Source organism: Acanthaster planci, linkage group LG03 (assembly GCF_054643075.1).
Source record: "Acanthaster planci isolate LZ-2023a linkage group LG03, COTS_SCS, whole genome shotgun sequence".
Lineage (NCBI taxonomy): Eukaryota > Metazoa > Echinodermata > Asteroidea > Valvatida > Acanthasteridae > Acanthaster > Acanthaster planci.
This window is the reverse complement of record NC_141779.1, coordinates 25337048-25361507: the sequence shown is the minus strand read 5'-3', so window position 1 is coordinate 25361507 and position 24460 is coordinate 25337048. Positions and strand designations below refer to the sequence as shown.

General features: G+C 40.8%; 2 protein-coding genes across 4 annotated transcripts; one reads left to right on the top strand and one right to left on the bottom strand.

Moving 5' to 3' along the window:
* The first annotated feature begins 159 nt into the window (after positions 1-159).
* ndufb8 (NADH:ubiquinone oxidoreductase subunit B8) lies at positions 160-8342 on the top strand. 2 transcript variants are annotated; one of them, XM_022238320.2, is made up of 6 exons: positions 160-291; positions 3453-3667; positions 5599-5666; positions 6326-6416; positions 6899-7015; positions 7475-8342. In XM_022238320.2, exons 1-5 carry the CDS (start codon positions 204-206, stop codon positions 6989-6991), a joined length of 555 nt encoding a protein of 184 aa, XP_022094012.1. In that variant the 5' UTR covers positions 160-203; the 3' UTR covers positions 6992-7015; positions 7475-8342. The 2 variants fall into 2 exon arrangements, with proteins under 2 accessions (XP_022094012.1, XP_022094011.1); XM_022238319.2 differs by having other exon boundaries at positions 6899-8342.
* Positions 8343-13290: 4948 nt separating this feature from the next.
* Positions 13291-20585, bottom strand: LOC110981101 (monocarboxylate transporter 2-like). 2 transcript variants are annotated; one of them, XM_022238332.2, is made up of 4 exons: positions 19957-20585; positions 17971-18114; positions 15942-16802; positions 13291-15286 (listed from the first exon to the last, which is right to left on the bottom strand). In XM_022238332.2, the coding sequence occupies exons 1-4, from the start codon at positions 20150-20152 to the stop codon at positions 15141-15143; spliced, it is 1347 nt and encodes a 448-aa protein (XP_022094024.2). In that variant the 5' UTR covers positions 20153-20585; the 3' UTR covers positions 13291-15140. The 2 variants fall into 2 exon arrangements, with proteins under 2 accessions (XP_022094024.2, XP_022094026.2); XM_022238334.2 differs by having other exon boundaries at positions 15942-16741; positions 19957-20158.
* Positions 20586-24460: the final 3875 nt, after the last annotated feature.

Below are 24460 nucleotides of genomic sequence, written 5' to 3'. Positions count from 1 at the left end.
TTGAAAATCAAATCTGACGGACCAAACAACACATTGTTTTTTTTGCTTGAGAGGCCTCAGGGACTTCAGTCGCCTGCCATGGGGCTCCAAACTTTGTTGATTTTACAGTATTTTCAATCGAGCTTGAATAAGTTCAGCGCGCGCACCCCACGGTGAGCGATGAATAGCCCCCTCTGCCGTCGAGGATTAATTTATTCGTAAACATGGCGTCTTTATGCAGGTTCTGTCTTCGAAAACCGGCAAATGTTTCCACTGTTGCCAGGGTAATTTCAGCCCGATATGCAACGTTTAGTGAGTATATTGTTCTGGGTTATTGCATAAAGAAGGCAAATTTTGCTTTCAGGACTTCCTTAGTTATTTTTACTCGAAACATTTTTGCATCGCGGGAGGCCTAACGTACAAATTAGGGCTAGCACTGCAGTAACATGGCTAGTACTAGTAGTACTAGGGTTCACAGTCGTCACTTCGCCCCATTTCCACGTCGCCCCTAAGGTAGACCCGTAAACAGTATTTTTGACCCGTATTTCTGCGCGCGAGCTCATTAATGTTTTGTGACCCCACAGGGTTTTAAAATAAGACGGGCCATAATCAGGAGGCATCATAGAAATATTTCTATAAATGCCGAATTTAGGACTGACACCCAGGCAAGTTTCTAGTTCGAGGTATTTCTTTCACAAAAAGCCCCAAATTGCGGGCCTATTTTGGATAGAGGGGGCGGCTACATTCAGAAATTAGCGCTTACTTTTACTGCTGTTTTGGGGGTATCATCCTCGAAAGGCGAATTAAAAAAGATTTTTGTGGCTAACCCCCATGAAATTGAAAGGAAAAGTGATCTTCTGGCTATAATCTTGAATTTTCAGTAAAAAAACGGAGGCCAACCTCTTCACGAGAGTCAACAGGCGGCGCTGTCTCGGTCCAATTTGCACTGTTTTCTATGGGCATGTATTTGGTGTAGTGCGACCCTAACCACTTTGCCCCTAACCACTTCGCCCCATTTCCACTTTGCCGTCCATTTTGAGTGTTTTACAAGCCTTTTCAAAAAATGGTCAAGGAGTAGTTATGTAGTTATTACAGAAAACTCTACGGCACTAAATTAAAGTCACCCGCATGTCCATTACGGGGAAATAATGCATATGGTTGGACTAGCATCGGGTTATTTCTCATCCTCTTCAAGTTTATTTCAAACCAACACAATTCTGTTCACATCATTCTGGACTTCTGGTAATTGTCAATGCATCCAGACAGGTATACCCCGGGTGATTGGATAAAGCTCGGCGTGCAAGAAATTTTGTGGAAACTCCATCCCCACTCCATCACGTATTCCCTTACACGGATGCAGCGCGGCGGGAACCAGTGCTTTGCATTCGTGTTTTTACCATAGCGACAACGAAACACGGAGAAAACTTTTTTCTAACTTGCCAATAAAAATTGTTGGGTCTTGCCAAAACATTTGGTCCGGCGGTCGGGAAATCTGAATCATTGTTTAGGCCTTTGAAAGTTGGATTATCTGATCGTTATTTGGGTACTCAAATATTGATGTTTTTACTTGTTGCATGTAGGCCTACTGAAGAACGAAATGAATCATGATCAATGGGGCGGAGTGGGAATGGGGCGAAGTGGAAATGGGGCAAAGTGACGACACCCAAACTAGGCCTAGGCCTACGTGTACAAATTATGTATGTATACATGATACATGTAGGCTGGGTGTCGGTCACTTCGCCCCATTTCCACTTTGCTCACTGATTGTTCGTGCCTCTCTTTATTAACAAAGGCATATAGGCCCTACCTGTCAGTTGCAACAAATAGCCTACAATTGGAAAAAATGTTGCATCCAGACTGCACGTCAGCAGTTGTGTACAAAGTCTATGGGGAGTGAAGTATCTGTCATGTCCTTAGGCCTCACTGATTCTTGATGTTTGATGATTGTGTACATAACAGCATTTTGAAGGGTGCCTTGCAATTGTACCAGAGAAAACCTGCGTTTACACTTTCTTGATCAAATCTTCCCCTAAAAAACAATAATAATCAGGTTGGGGACCAAACCACAATCTAATTCCAGACTATGCATATGCTGCTCGATTGTGAAGTGATGATGTAATTTTAGAGCTATTTTTAGATCTCGGCTTGCAGATGACATTGATCTCCTTATCGGCCGAAAACTTGATTAAGTTTACAGGAAACATGCTGCTCCAGGTCTAAATGAAACTTTCCTTTTATTTGGTATCTCTGGAAGCGGATCAAGGACATTTTTCGGTCCAATCCTGCACAGGAGGTGTTGAATTTGGTGGGTTGGTGAGTTCATTTCTGCCGAGGAAAATGTTTAGGTGAAAAAATGAAGCTTTGCTGAAATTTAGTGTATGGATGGAAGCGTTGCCATTAAAAATTTCCATCGATTCACCATGGCAAATTTTATGTTTTCCATGGCGATTTTCCATAATAGCGACCGAAAATAATTTTGCCATGGTAGTGGCAACAGCGACCATACATGTACATGTATTGGCTGCCGGCATTTCAAATCTCATTATTTTCCCAAAATCTTGTTGGAAAATAACATCATTTTCACGTGACCTAATAAAAATGACGTCTTTTCCGCTTGAACAAGTGACATGAGCAGAAAATGGGGACGTTGCTAGATAGTGGTTTGGTTCCTGACCTGATAATAGGTAGGCCTAACCTACATGAAACTACTGGGCATGTGTGTAGTTTGTAGAGTGTAACCTACATCATAGGTAGGCCTAACCTACATGAAACTACTGGGCATGTGTGTAGTTTGTAGAGTGTAACCTTTATCATTGGTAGGCCTAACCTACATGAAACTACTGGGCATGTGTGTAGTTTGTAGAGTGTAACCTTCATCATAGGTAGGCCTAACCTACATGAAACTACTGGGCATGTGTGTAGTTTGTAGAGTGTAACCTACATCATAGGTAGGCCTAACCTACATGAAACTACTGGGCATGTGTGTAGTTTGTAGAGTGTAACCTACATCATAGGTAGGCCTAACCTACATGAAACTACTGGGCATGTGTGTAGTTTGTAGAGTGTAACCTACATCATTGGCAACAAATGAGCTTTTTCCTACCACCCTGACCTAGTATAAATCCCTTGGCAATCCGCACACATCTGCATTAGTGTGATTCCCTGACCACAGATTTCCCTGATGTCTCTATATTTAATATTAATGAGAGTAGTTGGAATTATTGGATCTAGTATCCAAAGCAACATAAATGTTCGTTACACTGCACCTATTTTTGTCACATGATGTACGGCCACAGAAAGCAGATGTGTGCAGATTATGTAGGGGTTTATAGGTTGAGGGATTTGTATGTCAACTTCAATGTTTCTAAGGCCACTCTGATCAAAATGGCCATTCTGTTCACTTCATACTTTATTTTGGCCCTTCACATCAGTACTTTATCGCTTTCTGTCTTTCATCACTTTGACCATTCCAGCTGAAGATGACCTACCAGGTACCTTCCCCAAAACCCCTCAAGAGAGAGCAGCAGCAGCTAAGAAGTATGGTATGAGAGTAGAGGACTATGAACCCTACCCTGATGATGGACTAGGCTGGGGGGATTACCCCAAAGCTCCAGATATTCATGATGATGATAAAGATCCCCATGCAGATTGGGACTTCCCAGAAGAAAGGAGGAATTTTGGAGAACTTGTGAGTTATATCTGTTGTCATACTACACATCAGCGTTATCCCTGCTGAATGCAAAAGAATATGTCCAGGGTGAAAAGTTGTTCCCATGGATGATACATATATTATTAAATATCACAATTTGTTTTCCTTGTTAAAAGATACCAACTGTGACATATTGGGTATTGTGATGTCATGATTAGTAATACAGTAAACTCTGACTAATACGTCGACATTGCATAACCTGTCATATCGTCCAAGTCGGCCATTTGACAAAAGTCCCGATCATCTGTAATGCTTTTCCATTGAAAATTTCATTTCTAAGTCGGCATTTATAAGTCGTCATTTCGTACATATTCTCGGTCCCTTTTCCACAAAACCACAGCAATTCCCTCGTGTAAGTCGGCATTTTAAAAAAGTCGTGCTTTGATATTGGTTTCCTTCACCGCATTTGCCAAGAAGTGTCAAGTGACAAGTCCCATGAGCGCGCAGCCAGGCAGCATGAGTACATCAATACCATGCCAATAACCCCTCTAGTGCTACATGCATGCACTCTGTCCATTTTGGGGGGCGCACCCTATTGAACGTAGTGTAGTTCCCTGCCCAAAGATTTCTGGACGACCCTTGATAATGCAGGTAGTCAGAATCATTGGGTCCGGTATCCAGACTATATGGAACGAACTTAACCAATGCTCGTGTGTGGATGAGTGTATGTTTTCTGTACCGCAACTGTATCACGTACATGCACGTACTGCACTGTCGAGTCGTGATGTGATATGCAAGTGGCTTGCCGTCCTTGCTTCGCCCTTAGGGGCACATGATCAATTATTGAATTTGCAGGATAATAATCGAGAACGAATTTGCTGGGATCAACCATGGAGGTAGAAATAAACCAGGGTAAATCAAAGCCATTGAATTAGTGCATGGAATCATAATGTACATAGGCAATACATGTGTACGTTTAAGTCGGCAAAATGACGACTTACAAAACAAGCTGGCATTCTCGTACGTCGTCATAATTTCTTGAGTCCCAAGCGTGCCAACTTAGCCGTAGTTTACTGTATTTGACAATTGTTGACCACTATGGGGTGGCGTTTTGAACACCCAAGGGACACGTAGCACCCTGCTGTGTGCCTGAGGCATGCCCGAGGGTGTTCAGAACATCAGATCACACCAAAGCAGTCAACAATTGTTTTGTCTTACCTCTGTCTTAAGGAAATTGGTCAAAGAAACAAGCTCTGAATTTCAGAAGACAATAGACCTACTGTGAAATTGTATAGTTAGCCTAACAGACATGAATGATATCTGCAAATGCACTCTTCTCTCACTTTCTTTAATTGCGTAAACTTTAATGTGAAACCAGTGTGTGTACCAGTGAGTACATGTAGTCTGGTTAGCAGCACCTGCACTACCTTATACGCTGAGGGGGCGGGAACAAGTCTGTATACGAACGCGATCATTGATCGAGTTCACTGGTAGACTATGCACAAAACGTTTCCTGGGTACCGTGCAAAACTGACTAAAGAAGCGGAAATGTTCACTTTGAGATTTCTCAAGCTCTTCTGTTTATGCGCATGCATGCTTTATCGGCAGAATGAAATATCTCATCGTGAGTGTGATATGCGGATATATTGCCCTGTCATATGATCATTCTGGGCCAATAAACAGACAGTATCCAAGACAGAGATATAACAAATTCTTATATTGCCACAGTCTGCTGCATATGTCAACATTGCAACCCTTATTTGTCACACATCATTTGTTTCCCAATATTTATCTTTTCATATAGGTTTTGTTTAAACTTGCTGTGTTATTTGTGAGACGTTTTTGTATTTACTTATTACAGTTACAAGTGTAGTACTTTTTTAGGAGAGATTTGAATAAAAAGCCAGATTCCTCAGTGCTTCACTTTCTGTTCATAATAAAAACTTCTGCATTTGCTTAATTTCCTTCAGGTACATATAGAACAAGATTTGCTGTCCCGTGCAAGGCCCAACATATATGCAAAATCCAGAATACCATTGTAAGTATTGCTTGTCAGTAGTTGAGTCATTTCACACAAAAAAGGAAACTGCTTTAGATTGTAAAACAGAAGATGCACCATTTCTTTGAAACGACCCACCAACCTGAATAAATATATATGTAATATCCTTGGCACACAGTAAATATTTTCATTTACCTCAGCGATGAACCCACATGTTTACCTCTACAATTCTTTACCGAAAAGTGAAAACCCTTCACATAACACCCTCAAATTATCCATTTAAATTTGTTAGATCTCAGTGTTTAAATTAAGGTTCATTTCATTATTTTAACTAGCAACTAATACAAGTGTAAAAGTCGAGTTTATCTTTAAATTTTCCTTGAAACTTTTTCTCAGTGACCCAATTTTTCAATACAAAGTTTTTGGTCAGAAATGTGGTGGAAAAATACAGGAAAATTAGGGCACTGAAAATTTATAAATTTCTAATTTTTGTGGGACGTCTGTCTCAAAAGCTGTCAAACTTGGCATTTGTATCTTGAGTGGACATACTCTTCTGTTACAGATCCCTGTAGATTTAAACAAGAGAATGAAATTCATTGTATAGAGTTTTGATTTCTTGTGCACGGCAGGTCAGCTAGGTTTACTGTTGCAAAAAAGATTCTTTATTTAATAAATGATTTTGAAATTGATTTTGGCAGTAACCAGCAAGTTAAGATGCTAGGTGCAGTGTTGGCAACCCTTGCTGTGTTGTTCTGGTTTGGTGGAAAATACAAAATCTTCCAACCAGTGGTGAGTTCAAAGCAAAGCAAATAGATTACTTGTAATACATGTAAATTCCCTGTTGAAGTTATTCACATTTCCCTTCTAACTCTTTTGAAATCACTAGAAATTGCATGGGGCATGATTGCCTTTGATACTCAAGTTACAAAGTAATATTTACCTGTATGCGCTGTTGCTTTCCTGCATTGTGAAGGATTTGAAAAATTTTTGTGAAGAAATCCTTGGAAGTTCAAGAGTGTTTTTTTTGTTACAGTTGTGCAAAGTAAACATTTAATCCTTTTTTTCTCTCTTTGATATGAAGTATTTCTTTGAATAGACTGATCTTTCTGTTGTGGTGAATATCAAATTTGGATAGGATAAAATAAAGAATGCAACGACCAGCCTATGCCTGCCTACCGATCCATCTTTCGGTGGCATTGTAATACAGAAAACACAGCATTTATTTGTTTGACCTTTAAGTGAATAGTCTATTGGGCTTATCGTTACTTCAGGGCCCTAAGCAGTACCCATACAATGACCTGTGGATAGAGAAGGGAAACCAACCTGAAGATGCTGCTGAGCCAAAGAAGCACTATGTCATCTAGTGGACACACTCTTGCTGGCAAGCTGTGAATAATAGATTTTTATTTGAAAATGAAAGAAACGTGGTCAGCGTTGACCCATGCTATCCTCATCCACTCTCTGTCTCATTTACAATCCAAGTAAAATCACTTGAAGATCTGTTTGAATTGTGTCGAATGTTGTCACAGAACCTTGTCATAGAAATCAGTGCTGCTTTCAAAAGGTATTGACAGATGTGGAAATTGTTGCTGTAAGACCAGCTAGTTGAGTTGACTTAGCGTAGATGTGATCTGGAGGACATGAAACCAACATCTTTCATTTTGTGTGTTGTAGAAGGTTCACCTGACTGGCTCCTTCAAATCCAAAGCTTTTGGTCTTAGTTTTTAAACTTCTTTAAAACATAGGGAAGAATAAATTGCATGAATGTTACATAATAAGTGGATTACTCACTGTGTGTTAAACAGTAAGTTTCAGGTGTTTATTATATTTATATACGTTTATTTCAGAGACTTTAAGAACCATTCTGCTGTGGAAAGCTCGGAAATGTAGAAAAAGACAGATGTCACTGAAGTTGTGATCCAGTGCTGAATTCTCCAAATCACAAATGGTCATTTTAATTTTAGTGGTATTAATGATGATCAGAGTGACGGTGCATTCACATTCACAGTGAACATTTCTTCCCACTCTGACCTTTAGACTTATTCCAGAAGACAGCATTAATTTGGTAATATTACACTCATGTCCATGTCAAAAATTCTCTACAGCTTGAGGAGTGGGTAACACCCTGTTTGTGAAAGATACGAAATGTACATCACACGTAAAATCTACCTGAGCTTGTGACCATAAATTGAAAAGTAATACATCCTTTCGGAAGGAGTAGTCTTTGTTTCCTATCCCTTTACACTGGAAGATATTCATACAGAGTTTTTTTTTTCAGACCAAAGTGTACCTAGTCACAAACTGGTATTAAACCTGTCTTCAAAATCAGTGTCATTTCACACATCATCACCTATGATATTGATACCCTGACACTTTGATTAAAGCTGATTTTTTTTAACCTTTCAGTAATAATTTGTGATTGGCTCTGCAGAAAAGGCCCTTGGGCTTATGTGTGACAAACTGGTTTTCAGTGATGCCCATGGATAGAGAGAGGCATTTTAAGAAGAATTACATTTGTGTATTTTTGACCTCTATTGCACGTTCTTTCTCGAGATACATTAAAATTTAGAATTGATCCCTGGCAGATGTATGGAACGTTCTGTTACATAAAGAGGCGTAGCATGACTTAAGGGCCTATTTTGCAGAGGTCACATTTGTGATCAGCAGGAACCTCCTGAGGTTGTAAATAAAGTCGGAGTTGACTGCTCAGTTGAAGCACAGTGCTAATTATTTGTTACCTTAAAAAAGCTGAAGCATATTGGGTGGAATTTCTGAGGGGGGGGTTACATTTTTTAGGAGACACTACAAGCACAGTGACGTGATGCCTTGTTTATATGTGTGCTTTCCTATGGCGGTGTGGACACGATCCATAAAGCCTTTAAAGGAGAGCGTTCATGTAAGCAAGGCATGGCGTCCTTGCATACATATATGTTTTTAGGGCAAATTGCAGCTTTAAATGTCAGTTGAGTGGAGGGGGGGATGGACTTCCACTGAGGGAATGTGCTTCCCTCCTTACAATTACGCCACAGCATGTCAAGCATCAAAGTGAAAAGTTTTGAGAACACTTTTGTTCAATTGTATGTGCCTCTTCTATGCACGAAGACTATTCACGCCCTTGTAAGGACGGGAATGGGGAAATATTGTAGACGTTTCGAATTGGCTTTGCTTTTCTTGGCAAAAGAGGGCGCTGTTGATGTATTATTACGGACGACAAGCCGAGTCTGAATCACTTCGCTGCGGCTTGAAATTACGCACGAATCCATAGGAACTGGCCGCAGCCACTGCTATATACTCATGCGCAATACCAGGCCGTAGCTGAGTGAATTGGATGCAGCCCTACTCTTCATTTGAAAGGTTTTTCTCATTCAAATTATAAGCCCAAATTTTACTCGTTCAGAGCACTTGTGAGAAAGAAAGTATTGCTGGTTGGCTTCTTGCTGTGTACATGTACTTGCCCATAATGAATGATGCACGATTGTACGTGTACAAATCAACCGTAAGGCTTTCTTCCAGAGAGCAGCATTTTTTTGAGAGCAGCCATATTTTTTAGAGCATTTTTCCCTTTTTTGGGGGGCGGGGGCGAGGGGCAGTTTTTATTTTCAATAGCAGCTATTGTTTTCACGGAGGTTACTATTTTCTTCCCGGAACGTTACCAAACATTTAGTCATGTGCCTTGCCTTAGTTGACGTTCAACAATTAACAGGCCTGATACAGGAAAAGCTAAGAAGCAAAATGCACCGTCCTGTTTCATAAATATTTATTTTCAAAAGTCGCGATTATTAAATAAAAAGAGCTGCTTGAAATACAAGTATATATAAAAAAAATGCTCTCGAAAACAAAAAAAGCTGCGCTCTCTCTCTTAAAAGGAAAGGTCACTTCCAGGCTTTAACATTTTCCCGACCAATTCAGTAAAATAACGTTCAAGTAACGATAAAGTAATAACCCAAGTTCAATTTCAATTCGTTTTTAAATGACTGCTTTTCCGAGCAAGCGTTCTAAAATCAAAAGAAGCCATTCTATTTCGTTATTGAAGATTCTTTCGAGAAATAAGTTCATTCAGATTCATGTGCAAGTAGAGTCGTTTCGTTTAATCAAATTCGTCAAAGGATTCGATTTAGTCAATAGGCAAACATTTTTCACAAATGTGAATATGTTTGACTCGTATATTTGCCTACATAAATGCTGACTTTAAGGAGATTATTTCGGATCTCGGTACATCTCTCTGTTCACGTGAAGGCTTCCTTACATTACATTAAGTACATTACATTAAAGTGAGCCAGTCTTAATCTTTCTTGTGTATGACAATGCAAGGCCCCGGCACGGACGTGTATAATAAAATCTGGACTCGCAATGCCCTTAATCAGCTTATAGAGTCATTGAATCCACTCGCAGCCATTTTACCGAGCCGAATACAAAGCTTTCCTGGTAATGCCCGCCTTTGTTCTTCCTGACGTCAATAGTAGGGAGCCAACCCACGCCTTTGTATTCGGCTCGGTAAAATGGCCGCTGGTTGGCTTCTTTTTCATACAAAGGCGTTGCAAGTCCAGGTTTTTTTTATATACGTCCGTGGGCCCCGGGCGCACGCCCAATGATGGATTTCACATTAGCCCCGTCTGCGCATGTCCGCATCGAAACCGAGGCTCTCTGTGTTGAACTTGATCGCGCGCGTTCGCGGAGTCCACACAGTACATGCAGTATCCGGTTCGTAAGTGTGATACCACTTCAGTTTAAACCACGCCCACTGCACAAGATACACGGCCATCGCAGGGACGTTAGTTCGCGGTAAATTGCCATTGTTTTTTCCTTTGAGTCATTCTGATAGGCTCTTCAACAAAAATTTGCAGCCTGAAAAAAAAAAGAAAAATTTAACATACCTGTATGTATTTTGTGTCTTAACTCTTTACTTTCAATCGTCTGGTCGTATTAAGAATTGAAGCTGACTCATACAGCCTCGTTTTCAAACGCGGAAGTGCGCAGATCGACGCTAAAAACATCGTATTGGGATCCCTCTATTTTCCACGAGACATCAACCAGTAGATTCAGCTCAAGCTTGTACCACCGTACACACCATTCTTGTACATGACTGAAATGGCCAATTCGGCATTTAACGCTGACGTTAAAAGAGAGATCTGGCCCTCCCAGAATGGCAGCGTCGATTAGGAGACCGCGAGGCAGCACAAGATGCAGGAATAATGTTCAACAGTGAAGGGAACAACTCATACTCATCTCAAGTTGTTCAAGAGACGGTTGTAGCCTAGAAATAACTCTTAGTGCACGAGATGGTTCAACCATAGTCAGACCTATTGCAAGGATGTCTTTCACGTCAGGACATAGAGGGTTAATAAAAAAAATTTGTCGAGGAGTAAAAGACAGAAAAGGACCTGTAGAAAGTCACAGGGAAACAATAACAAAATATAACAGGCATCTTAAATTTGATTTACAAACTTTTCGTAACTGTTAATTTCAAATGGTCTGGATAATTGATATGTATAGCCTAAGTCAAGGAATGCCCGTATATACAGACAAAAGCAAACACGAAGAACATCCTGATTTGATTTTAATATGACGTAAGACTCAAGGCGAGGACACAAACTTAATATAAAGGATTCAAGGGAATCCATTTCATATCAAGACTATGATCAGCGAGTAACAACATTAAAACAGAACAACTTACAGTGAAGAACAGCCGTTACTACTCCAATGATGCTACTATTGAACATTTAGAGTGTAGGCCTAAGACAAATTGATCGTGAAAGAAAAAGAAAAGCACGCGCAGTTAAAAGATCCCCAACGCTTTGATGACTTTTAAAATGATTAAACTTAAAAATACTTAAAATATACTTTTGATGAAAAGAAATAGAAATAGAATGACTAAAACGAACCTGAATGGCGACTTTTAAATCTTATGTACACGAGAACGAAATTGAATGCGATTATAGGGAAAAAGAACCCACACTATGGACAGACTTGAAATATCTTCACGAATTCGAATTTGTGTTCGCGAAAATGAACGTTGTTTTGCTGAAATTGGCTGGGAAAACCTATTATTAATTTTTTTCTTTCAAGGGTCTCGTATTTAAAGAACTGCATCGCAATGACCCTTTTAAGACATGTCTCTGAGTCTTAAAGTCTTTGTAAGGACTGGGGCAAGTTGGGATACACTCTCATTTCCACCACAAACCACTAGGAAGAAGAGTTCACACCAGCAAGCAGATTAATTTTGACCGTGCTTGCCAGAAGAAAATACCACATCACCTGTCAAAATTGCTAAGTTCAATAACAGGTGTAACACTCAGTTATAAGACTTGACTCAAGTCGGGATCCCCTGTGACGTTGTCTCCGTTTATACGCTTTGACATGGAGCCTGGCTCTGAATGACGTCACACCGGTATTTTAAAATGTAGCATATGTAGCAGTTAGGGCAGACGGCCGCAACATAGGTTCGTTACCTTGCTCAGTGTTGTCCAACAATCATTTCATTTTGGGAAGGAACGAAGACTGCTCTTTGAAAGACTATTGTAATTACGGCTGTGCCATATAGGCCTAATAGTTTTTCGATTGTGTCTCTGGCATGTGAAATATAAAAATAATTCGTTTGTTTCGTAGGCTCTCTGTGGACTGTTCCCTCACTTTATGCATTCATTAGTTGCACGTAGACCTAACTGAATGGAGTGTCAAGGTTCAAATGGAAATGATCAACGCTGATTCACACAAACATTATCAAATTCAACAGCTGGGTCGTGGTTTTACGGAGTTTATGGACGATCCCGTGATGAGTGATTGCTTAATCACATTTACTGGCAATTTCCGCCTCTAAGGCATAACGTGCAAAAATTTAGCATACTACATGTACAATGATATTGACTGGCCAACGTGGGATTTGCATTTAATGATCACTGAGCCGTCCAACGATAAGACCTTGCCTATTTACAGACTGGGTGTGCATTTCAGAAGCGCTCCGAATCCAAAGGTAATTAGGCCTATGTTAAGTTTATTTTAGTAGGGTACATAGGGCCTCCTTTTGACATTTTGCATCGTTTAAACACAACTGTGAACAAAAACGAACCATTACACAGGCGAGATACGTTACTGAGCACATGTAACAAATTCACACGAGTTTCTGTGAATACGGACTCTTGTCATTTACTACCCGTTTCATCGTCTCTCAAAATAACCTTAAACGGGATAAAAGGTCTGCACTGTCCACGCCACAATCGTATTCTTCCGACTTGTTCCTGCTAAAGCGATGGCTGGCTGTCAGTACAACCCAGAGGAACCCACAAAAGGTTACAGTCCTACGCAGCTATCAGAACAATACTACAAGAAAATACAATCCTATTTAAACCTAATGGGACAAATTTTCATTTGGAATGAATTTCAAGTAAAATCGAAAAACCAACCAAAAGGGGATATTTCTGCAAATTTTGATCGCCCATAAGCCTACAAACTGTAGGCATAACGAGAGCGGTCCATAAAAACCCAATACGATGCTGAAAAGGCCCCCAGGGTCTATAGGTGTGCCCGTATAACAGAGCCGGTAAAATCGCTACAGGTTATGACTCGAGTTGAGCTCAACATAATCTGCTCATAGACATGGTCTTCATGTATCGGTGGAGACCAGTGGGCATGACCGAAACGGGGAATAGCCAAACAATCCAGTTCATAAATTTGACAAATACTATGTTTAATAAAACACAAGAAATAGAAATACAAGAACATGAAGAAACCTAACACGCCCTGGGGTACAATCCATATGGCACTGCTATGAAGCTATGAAGATTATTGCATAAGGGTGTTTAGTTAAAGAAAGGAACAATGCAGAGACAATTATAGACGTACTCAAATTTGCCTCATACCTCGGTCCTAAATATGAATGCCTTTACACTAGAAATATAGAAATTAAAAAATAAAACAATGACAAAGTCGTCATCATCGCAAGGAATTTACAACGACTAGATTATGCTGATAAACAAAAGCCGATTCTGAGACTTTAAAAACTGCTATATCATCATGTCTTCTATATACAGTGACTAAAATTCTCAATTTTACAGATTTGTTTTAAAGTTTAAATAAGATTTTATAAACTACGACCTTTGGACGTAAACAATTGTAACGGCACCTTGAAGTTCCCATGGCAAGATTTCTGGCAACATACTCATATCATAATTTATTCTCGTATTACCCATCCTCTCTCTGCCTTTTGGTCTCATTTTCTGGCGTTTTTGTCCAGTTTGAGTTTATTTATTGTTTTGATATGTATTTCTCTGATTTTTTTTCGTTATATATTACTATTTATTATCTATATATTACTGACTGAGAAAAACGTGTTTCGTAGATAACATATCCAACCGTGGATTCTATGCGAGCATTCTGATTGGTTGAGACATTCAAGTGGATAAATATATATATTTTAATATACCTGACTCACAGATCCTTGCATTTCATTGGTGGAACTCATATAAAGTGAAAAATATGCTACTGGGGCTCAGAAAGTACGGTATTGAATTTACATAGAACGGGATCTTCCTTGTTTGCACGGCTTTTGAACTGTCGACCCTGACTAATTTTGATCAGCAGAGCATCGCAGACCGGTAGCTAGGGAGAAGGGTTGTGACCCGATTCGTGCCGCTTGACAAGCACACACAATCATGGCGTTCATGTAAACAGATATGCAAACTTTCGCATGTATTTTGGACATTGATCTGAAGGACTTAGTCGATACAATGGACTCGGATCTGTACGTCAATTATATGAAACAAATATTGGCTTGAAATTGTGAAATACATGGAAAAATATTATCGCCACGTAAACTTCGGACTTTCCCATTTTACGAGCCGAATGGTATAACGAGCAACCTTCAACAGCATGTATTCCAGGCCGCAATTGCCATTGCACTGAGTGTAGTGAACACGAGGAAAACGTAGCCCCCTATTGTCACTTTAGTGTTGTGTAATACTCAGGTACGGAAGCGTATAAGGGCCACTTGCAAAAAAACTCGCCGAGGCAAGATAATAACTCGAAACACATTTTTGCAAGTGGCCCTTATACGCTTCCGTATTCGGGAAATATTTAAAGGACATAATACTATAGGGCAGTGATGGCTCAAATAAATAAAAAAAAATCACGATACATTTTATTCCAATTCACAATTGACATGAGTGTACTAATCGTTAAATGTGGCCACATTCGAAAATATGCCCCAACGAACCGAGAGGAAACGTCATTAATTGTAGTGAATGAATCCTCTTATATGTACATGTACTTGCATAGCACTGCATCATTGGATCTCAAAGCAGAAATTCTTTGCACATATCGTATGCTGCTCCCACGTTCATGAATAAAGGTGCCAGAACGTAGGTCTATTTGCCAAGTCGTTAGATAAGTCAAAACTGAGCCAATTATGTTCTTATCTTACACTACAGCCATGTCGATAGAGTCCTACTGAAGTTCACTCAGACAAAACACAACTATCTAACGACTTGTCATCAAGTCTAGGTAGAAGTTTAAGGTAAATCAAGTGAAGATTAAATCATAGCTGCCTTGACGAGGTCGTCTGCAGATGAGGTAATGCAAGATGAGAACAGTGGGACATATTGCTGACACGCATCCAATCATGACGAAGGAAAAATAATAGCTCATTGTCTGGTCATATATCCAACCTGTAATTAGTGGAAAAAGAATACAAAAGTGACAAAACCTGCTTTGTACGTCTGTAAAAGAGGGAAGGACAAAAATTACTCAAATAGAGGGATCCCAATACGACGCTTTTAGCGTCGATCTGCGCACTTCCGCGTTTGAAAACGAGGCTGTATGTGTCAGCTTCAATTCTTAATACGATCAGACGATTGAAAGTAAGGAGTCAAGACACAAAATACATAAAGGTATGTTAAATTCAGACTTTTCAGGCTGAAAAGTTTTGTGGAAGAGTCTTAGAAAAAATAGCGACAATTGACCGCGAACTAACGTACCTGCAATGATCGTGTATCTTGTGCAGTGGGCGTGGTTTAAACGGAAGTGGCGTCACACTTACGAACCGGATACTCCACGTACTGTGTGGACTTTGCGGGCGCGCGCGAGGAAGTTCAACACAGAGAGCCTCGGTTTCGATGCAGATATGCGCAGACGGTGCTAATGTGAAATCCCTCTATTGTCGCCACTCGTTGCAAAAGAGGTCGCGACTTGCCCAGGCACTAAAGCCAAAGAAGGCACACGTAAGTGTGGTGCAACCGCAGTTATGCCGTCTCCACGGATTGTTCTATCATGTATTGTGCCCGTAGAGCTATATATATGTGTTAAAACCATGACTATACATACCTGGGAAAAAGCCTGCACCGAGGCGGACAAAACCGGAGATGACGTTGGTCCACCCAAGACTGTTAGCAAGTCTCTCAACTCCTACTGTCTTCTTCAGGAATACTTGTATCATGCTGCCGGCCACTCCCAGTGCTATGCCATTCACTAGACAGGCAATGATCATGACTACCTCCGTGGTCATCCAGTGGTCAAGAAAGAATATTAAGGCAGTTACAGATGTGGACAATCCGATCATGACCCGTCTTGTTATCAATCTCCTGTCCACGATATATCCGTGACTTGCCTTTCCGATAAAGTTACCTACAGCTGTGATGGTTACAAACATGGCTGCCTGTACCTTACTGAATCCCATGTCCTGCGCATGGGGCACGAAGTAGATGGTCCAAGCTGAAAACACAAACCTGATGCAGGAGACAACTATAACAACCACGATAAATGGCAGCTCCTTGAAGATAGCAAGGTCTGCAGCCTTGGTAAGCCTGCTGAAGCCAGAGCGACATGTCAGGCAACAAGAACAGCTTGGCTTTCTCGGCGCGGAGTCCTGGTCAGCAGCATCCAAAGTTTCGAGTTCATCTTGTGTGTCAGTTGTTCGACAATCATCGTTACTGTCCTTTTTGCTCAAAGAAGCCTGTGGACGCACCAAACAGCCGCATGCAGTCAGGTTAAAGGACAGTCCACCGAGGATAAGAAGCGCCCCCTTCCACCCGTAAGTGTCCAACAAAACCTGCATCAACGGTGCCATAATAAACAGGCCGACGGATGACCCAGCAGTCGCGATGCCGTTTGCGCATGCGTACTTCCTGTGAAAGTGACGCGCGAGTTCAATCTCCATGATAATTACAGTAAAACCATAGCCAACACCTGAATAAACAGTATAGTAAGCAAACGGAATTATTTGAATAAGTTAATTCAAGTCTATGACAGCTTTTAAGCCTAATAGAAAATTCCAGCCTCGTGAGGGGGCTGTGACATCACGGCGTATAGATTATCCCATTGATCACATTGCTTTTTGCCGAGATGTCGAATTTAACAAATCAAGGTCCTATCTCAAACTTCAAAATAATTGAATAATTGATTGATAATAGAGTGTTGTTTTGGTATAGTTTTGAGACACGTTTTTTCCCGATGAGGCCACTTTTGAATATGCAATCGTGCAGTGTAATATGATACGAGCCGCTTTCCTTTAATTAAACCTCTATACACTTTACCAGAAATGACACCCATTTATACGTTTTTCTTTTACAACACTCATCATTCTTTCTCTTTATTTTAAGCAAATATTTCACTTTGAATGACTTTTAGTTTACAATATCACCAACGATGTGAAAAGTACACGTAGGTCCAAAAGTTTACATACGCCCCCTTACATCGAGGTGATTTCCTGCATTTCAGGCTTTGGAAGGCCTAGAATGTTCAGAAGCGCCCTCTCCCAGCAGATTCTGACTATTATCGAATGCAACAGATGGTACCCACATGACTGTATAAAAGGCCAGCGTTCCCACACAAGTCCTGTTTTTAGAAGCCAAAGAATACTTCCAAGAACTGTGAAAGAGCCTTATCCAGTTATACAAGTTAGGGCCCTGTCTAAGGGCAATATCTCTAGGGGTCACACCCTCTGTCTGGGTGATTAAAGAGAATTATAGGGATCTTGGGACAACTAGTGCCCCTGATGAGACACTGGGTACATGGGCATTACTGGGGCCTCCACAGATGGTACCTATAGTGGCATTCAACCCTCGCTCTGCCTGCATTTTCCAGTCAGGTGTCAGGTACGCAGAGATCGGTGGCTTAAGTCCATATTTGATATGTTTCATTTCAGCCAGCAAACTTGGAGACAGGTCTTTACTCATTGTGAATGCAATGTATTTGTTTTGCGTACTATATATTTAGAACAAAATGTTTAACATCAGGGTATATGTAAATACCCTTTGTGTACTGATTACGTGTATATGTATTTAAGTTTATACGTGAAATTGGTCCTCAAAACTAAGAGGTGAAGAGCAAATGGCACCAAAGTTGGAAGTCATACCTGTAACTAATCCCAGGAAGATACCAAACTGAAAGACGGTTTGTGCGATGGACGACAGGCACAGTCCTGCTGCCACACACGTGCCGCTTATAGTGACGATGTAGCGGGAAGGAACTCGTTGACTTAGCACACCTGCAAATAAAGCTGGCAATAGACGGGTTTATGAGTATTGGACATGCCATTCGTTCCCATGCTATTAGTTCCAAAGCACTACAGTATACGATGACCCGCGTCTTCGAGATTGATTTTAGTCGTTAATCACTCAACCTGAGTTACCCGTCCCAACCCATGACGCGCGGACACACCACATAATCAAGCAGTAGATCTATGGAATAAGCCTTTTGCGAGTTAAATTTGAATAAAATCTGGTACGCTGCGTTCTTTAAATTCACGTGAACATAACAATTGGAATTCTCCATATTAAAGCCACTGTTGCTGTACCTCGTGATTCGGAGCAAGCTTGTCCTTAGTTACACAGGAGACGTCTTGCAACAATACACTGTTCTCAATAGAAAAGAAGGGCACACAGGAACCAGTCCATTCCAGAGATGGTGGTCGCTAAGCAAAAGCTTGCCCCAGTTTTTATTCAAATGTAACTCGCAAATGGCTTATTGGCCACGTATCAACAACTTCATAATGATGTACGCATAAATAACAAACACGGGTAAAAAAACTTGAGAAGCCCAAAAATTAACATCTTGCTTAATGCATACAGATCCGTGATGCCGACATATTCCTTGCACTGTAGGCCCTAACTTGAGTTTTAGCGTTTTAAAGATTTTAGGAGAATCTTCCTTAGGGGCCTAACCCTAACACTCCCAAATCCTCCAATTTTAATACGATTTTACATACACCCTAGGGGGTTAGGGTTAAAGCACTATAGGCAAAGATCCTACTAGGATCAAAACGTCAGCGTCAAGCCCGATTTGGATTTACAGCAGTTTTGCACTTACACTTTCGTGACAGATTTTTGGCAAACGATAACTAGCATAGAGCAAGGACACAAATAATTAGCGTAACCATGGCAGAAAAATCGCCTCTTTGCATTTCTGCCATGTTGAAGAATCTGTTAAAACAAGGCGAACTTTGACAATTACACGTACGTCACACGACGATCACAAAAACGTGTAATACATAATAATACCGATAACCGAAATTGTGCATAATTATAGCCTTGGAACCTATCCTGCAAGTGTAGTCTGGTCGTAATTCATCGTAACCATTAAGCCCAGTATTCCTCTCCTGATGATACATGTACATGTATGTGTAAGTAATCCCGTATACATCATGTACGTGTACACTGTACTAACCTTTAACCTGCACGACTTCGTGAGCTCATAGCGCGCGGCATGGAGCCCCGTTGATTCATGATCACTTAAACTTATGCACATCCTACAAACGTACAATGTACAAACTTGGTACATATGCGATTATTTTTTTCATTGTCAATGAATAGGCTCATTCAGTGTGCAATCCATTTCCCCCAAGATAACAACTGGTCCAATGTAACAATAGCGAACAACCCAACAAAATTGATGGACTCGTTAAAGGGACATGGTAAATTATCTTTCATTCACAGCGAAGTAAGTCCGAGAAGTGTTTCGTATTATATTAAACCATGAAGCTATTAAAACACGAAGGGTGGATATGACCGTGTCACTTCGGCTTTCACGAAAGAGAAAATATTTTCAAAGTTATCAAGGTTTATCAAGTGATTTTGATTAACTTGGCAATGGCAATCGTCCTTAAATAATAAACATTACAATCAGTAGCGTAGCCAGGGGGGGGGGCTGGGGGCACGTGCCCCTACAAATTCCCGGTGCCCCCACTAAAAAAGCGGATAAATGGATATTAAACTAGGCTAACAAAAGCTTTCCTTCCAAAGCCTTCCAAAAAAAAAACCACACCATTGAAAGATGGGCCCCCTTGTGCCCCCCCATTCCTAGCTAAGCCACTGATTACAAAATACAAATGATATTTTCTTACATGAAAAATCCATAGTAGTCATCACCAAGGAAATAATGGATCCAACAAGCCATGTATGCGTGTCGAAATGTTCCTTCAGCGTTGGCAAGAGAACTCCCAATCCTTTACTAGTTCCGGCGAATAAGATGTAGGTCACGTGCAGTGCTAATAACACGAAATACGCCCGACCACCGTCGATGTCTGTAGGGTCACTCATTGTGATAATTCATCTAAAGCAGGATTTGAGTTTAAACGTGTGCAGGGATAACCATCGACGTTGAACTGATCCGCAGGATGCAGACACTAACTGCGACCATGGAAGTCATACATTTTTATATCGATGCCCTGTGCATGCAGTGTACAATGTACTGTACAAGTAGGCCGACTGTACACACATGTACAGTACATGTACGTGTATACACGAGGCCGCTGACAGACAAAAACGAGCGTTAACGCTTGTATTGCCTGTGGCAGAGTGACCGCTGACCTCCTGTTAAAATAATATTTGGTGGTCACCACTGAGGACTGGCCTTATCGCCGTTGTCCAAACACCGCGCCCGCTGAAATAGTAGCACCGCTGACGTCTTGCAAATCATAGAGCAGGGTGCAATCTGACCCTTAACATTGTATGAATAACATTGGCAAACAAGCTCAGCATCTCCTTAGGTTTGTTGATATGGTATACTATTAAGGCCACATTACGTGGCGCGGTGAGTTTTGTTTTGCATAGTAGTATTGTTTGGAGGCAAATCTTGCAAATGGCACCATCGGTTTCGCCTTGAGTGTCATTTGGCCTCTCGGGGGCACAGCAGGCAACAACAGTGATTGACGATAGTGATTAACATGTAGTTCACTTTTTAGTAATCCCGCAGAGGCATGCAACTATTTTGGTGTTAGGATCTTAGTCTTTTTATAAGGTTTGATGTTATATTTAAATTTTGTCTTTATATGTCTATACTTTATGCAATATTTATTTTTTTAACCCTTGTAAATTTCACTGCGAAATAATAAATGAAATGAAAATAATTAATTACGAAGTGAAACAACTCTTATCGCGCAGTGAAACGACTCTTGATAGTGATACCATGCTGTGTAACAACTCACAGCGCTGCATGATGCGGCTTTAATAGTACACCATACAGCAGTCATCAGGACAGCTGATGTTAGGTCGTCTTTGCCCTATCAGTATGTTTAAACTCTAATGCAAGTACACATTGCTCAACATACGATTGATAGCGTCATCGTTCGAGATGGACCGCACACTGTAAAAGGGTTGGTCAATTTTGGGTTGACATATAGCCCAATGTTGGTAAAAATATCAACTTTGCAACCTTTGGGCAAATTCTTCCCAATATTTGGTCAATGTTTGACCAACAGTGACGAAAAACTGACCAACAATGTGGTAGCTTTAACCAAGGTTGGGCAAATAACAAATGCCCAACACCGTTTTGACCAACATTTTTTTCAGTGCAAGGTCGCCTTGCGCTCACTTTATAGGCAGTGATTTTTTACACAACACCCAAGGGAATTCCGACTTGAATAAATTTAAACGTGACTCTGGAGGAGTTTTAAGCTTCGATAAGACCTGAAGGCTGAAGACTGATCTCCTCCCTTGAACCATTTTCCCACAGGAAAGTGAATATTGTGCATCCCCAGACAGCTGTGCAATAAAAAAAAAGTTCACCGGCAAACTTTTCTTGTGAATTACACATCTGCCGTCGCGTGCCGACTTCTGTTTAGAAAACGCCGGCCGTCGACTGTTTTTCGCCGCCTGTCGACTAGCTTTTTGCGGCACAAAGTTAAGGTCGAAGCGTACCTGCTTTAAATCAAACTGACAACAGGGGGTCAACCCTTGCCTATACATGTTCAGCGTTAATTAATTATATACTTGAAGCTTAAGTGGTGGTCTCAAATCGCTTATCACACGTGATACAGAGACTCCAGAATTTACAGGTAAAATCTGAGAACTCTTTTGTCCCTTTTGGCTAAAGTAGCCGTCTTTTCCGATTACGTGTAATCGCTTTGGCAAATATTTTTCTTGTTCAAAGCTAAGTACCATTAGATGCGCTGTATGTGGCAAAGGGACTCGCCTCTATTGTGTCTTCTTTTGTGTTGATGAAATCTTTGGAGTTCCTTTCAGATTTCCATGGGGGGGCAGCAGGCACAGTAACCTTAGGGCATATGGTTTGTGCATTACATTGGGGGAGTCCCCCTTTGCCACATATCGTGCTGGATATACTAAGTACCATCTGCTATAAGCTAGGCCATATTAATTGACGATACCCTGTAACCGTTGCCATGACGATACAATAATCACGAGTGAAGTCAATCACAGTCTCCAATAAATGTGAAAATTATGATAATTGGCAGTCGTTTTTTAAACAACACTGCATGTGGTCCAGTGCATTACCAGCAATATCAAAAGATGTTATCATAATAAGGGAATAGATAATTATGTGCTTGGCCGGTCTAGACCGGCTCAGCCGGAGAATGGACGCATCTAATGCCCGAGCCGCATTATTAGCGTTCAGTCTCCACATTAAATTTTATGCCCATTCATAAATACCTTTCTTAGTCAGAGAGTCAAAAAAGTCAATATATGATGGATTTCCAATGATTTTATTCAAGAATTTTACTTTAATTTCCCGAACACCCCGTCCATTTTAGGATATATTCCCTGTGCAAGTTGTCCAAAAGAATTTCCTTATATGGACTTGGCATGCGCATGGCAAGCCGAATGTATACAGACTCTTGACCAATCAGAATCCAGGTTCGTGCCCGCGCGTGATTTTGATACGCAGAGGGTATTATTACTTCTCAGGGAGCATTATCAAATGTTAATACACGGTCCAGTTGCACGTTGTTGAATAGGGAGTATATCTTAGGTATTTATGAATATGAATTATAAGTCGGTGTGGGATGCTCTACAGAGTGGACAGATGACGTTTTGAAAAAAGAAATCGACATACGACATTTTAAAAAAGTGTTTGTTTCCAAGTCAAGTGATTTCAGTAAACATGCTGTTCGGTGTCAGTAGGCCTGTTCGGTTTGCGAAATCACGGGAGAGGTTGGGACTGGTTCCCTGTACAGACCAGGATCAAGTTGAGCAAGAAGCAGGCTCTCGTTATCTCATAAACGTCCATAAAAACATAGAAAAGACAATAAAATAGCGTTTGGCCATGATAAACAGGCGTTTGACAGCCCTGATAATTATTTGTGTGTGTGCCTACTCTTTCTGTTATTGATACGTCACATCAACGTGCGCTCAGTTGAAAGTTTAACAGAAACGATCAGGACAAATTCGAAATTTACCTGTTGGAATGTCTTTTAAATACGTTAGAGGGCCTGACGTTTCGATCCTAACAGAATTTTCCTCAAAGGTCTTTGAGGTAAATTGTGCTAGGATTGCGTACCCCCAACATAATCTCATTGTATTTCAGATCACTGTAGCTAGCAGGCAGTTTGCAGAAGTTTCTATTTGGCCCTTAGGCTCTGCTGCTTCAAGGTGCATGATGTAAAGTGATCCGCTGCTTCTATAACCTTGATCCCACTGGATCGCGCAAGGTATGGGGCCCAATATTGCGCGGCAAAGTCGTACTCATGTGAACGAAGTTGTTACGTCTACTGACCTATCGCGGCAAAATAGGGTTAACACAGCTTGTGAAATATCTAATCACATGATACACAAAATGGACGCGAACCACACAGAATCGATAAATCTGAGACAAAACCCAACGCAAACCCATTTCTCAAACCCAAAATACAAATTCTTTGGAGTTGTCTGAGGGGTGTGACTAACTCAGCGATAGGTCAATTGAAGTTCAGGATGAAAGTAGACGTTTACAAACTTACGATCCCTAAATTTACACATTACAAAGTGCACAGAATCAGTGCTTTAACGAAAATGTGAAAAGGTCTATCTCTCAGGTCACGAAAAATTGTATTATGGCCCCTGTTCAACCACGTAAAAAATATCGAGACTGTACAGACTTGAATTAAGTTGGACTGACGTTGCTCGGCTCGGCATGCCGCAGCAGCTCGCATAACCCTTATAAGGCGCCCTAGTCTTTATTGTACAACGTGTGCCATACGTCACCAGTCACTAAATCTGACTTGACGGATAAGCAAAATCGAATCCCCCGTCGGTAATTTGTAGTTATTCATGATATGCATATGATCTTGCGTAATGTTTACGGAATTTCTACCAATCAAAGAAGTCGGCCTTGTAGACTTGTTCATTATAATGCAGGTGTGAACAACGTAAAAACAAAAATGTAGCTCTAAAAAAGTTACTGTTGAAGAAACTGATTGGTGCCAAGATACAATAAAAGGCATGGGCGTCGCCGTGTGTTTATACGTGTTATGCTGTGATTTCTCTCCCCAACTCTAGTCTACTCTACACAACTCTGGATTGTGGGCTACTGTGATCTCTATTAATTGGGCATTTGAGCAACAGCGCCCTCTTTAGTTAGTGGCCAGCAACAATTTGCAACGCTGCCAGGAGCGTCCAGCATTAACGACAGTA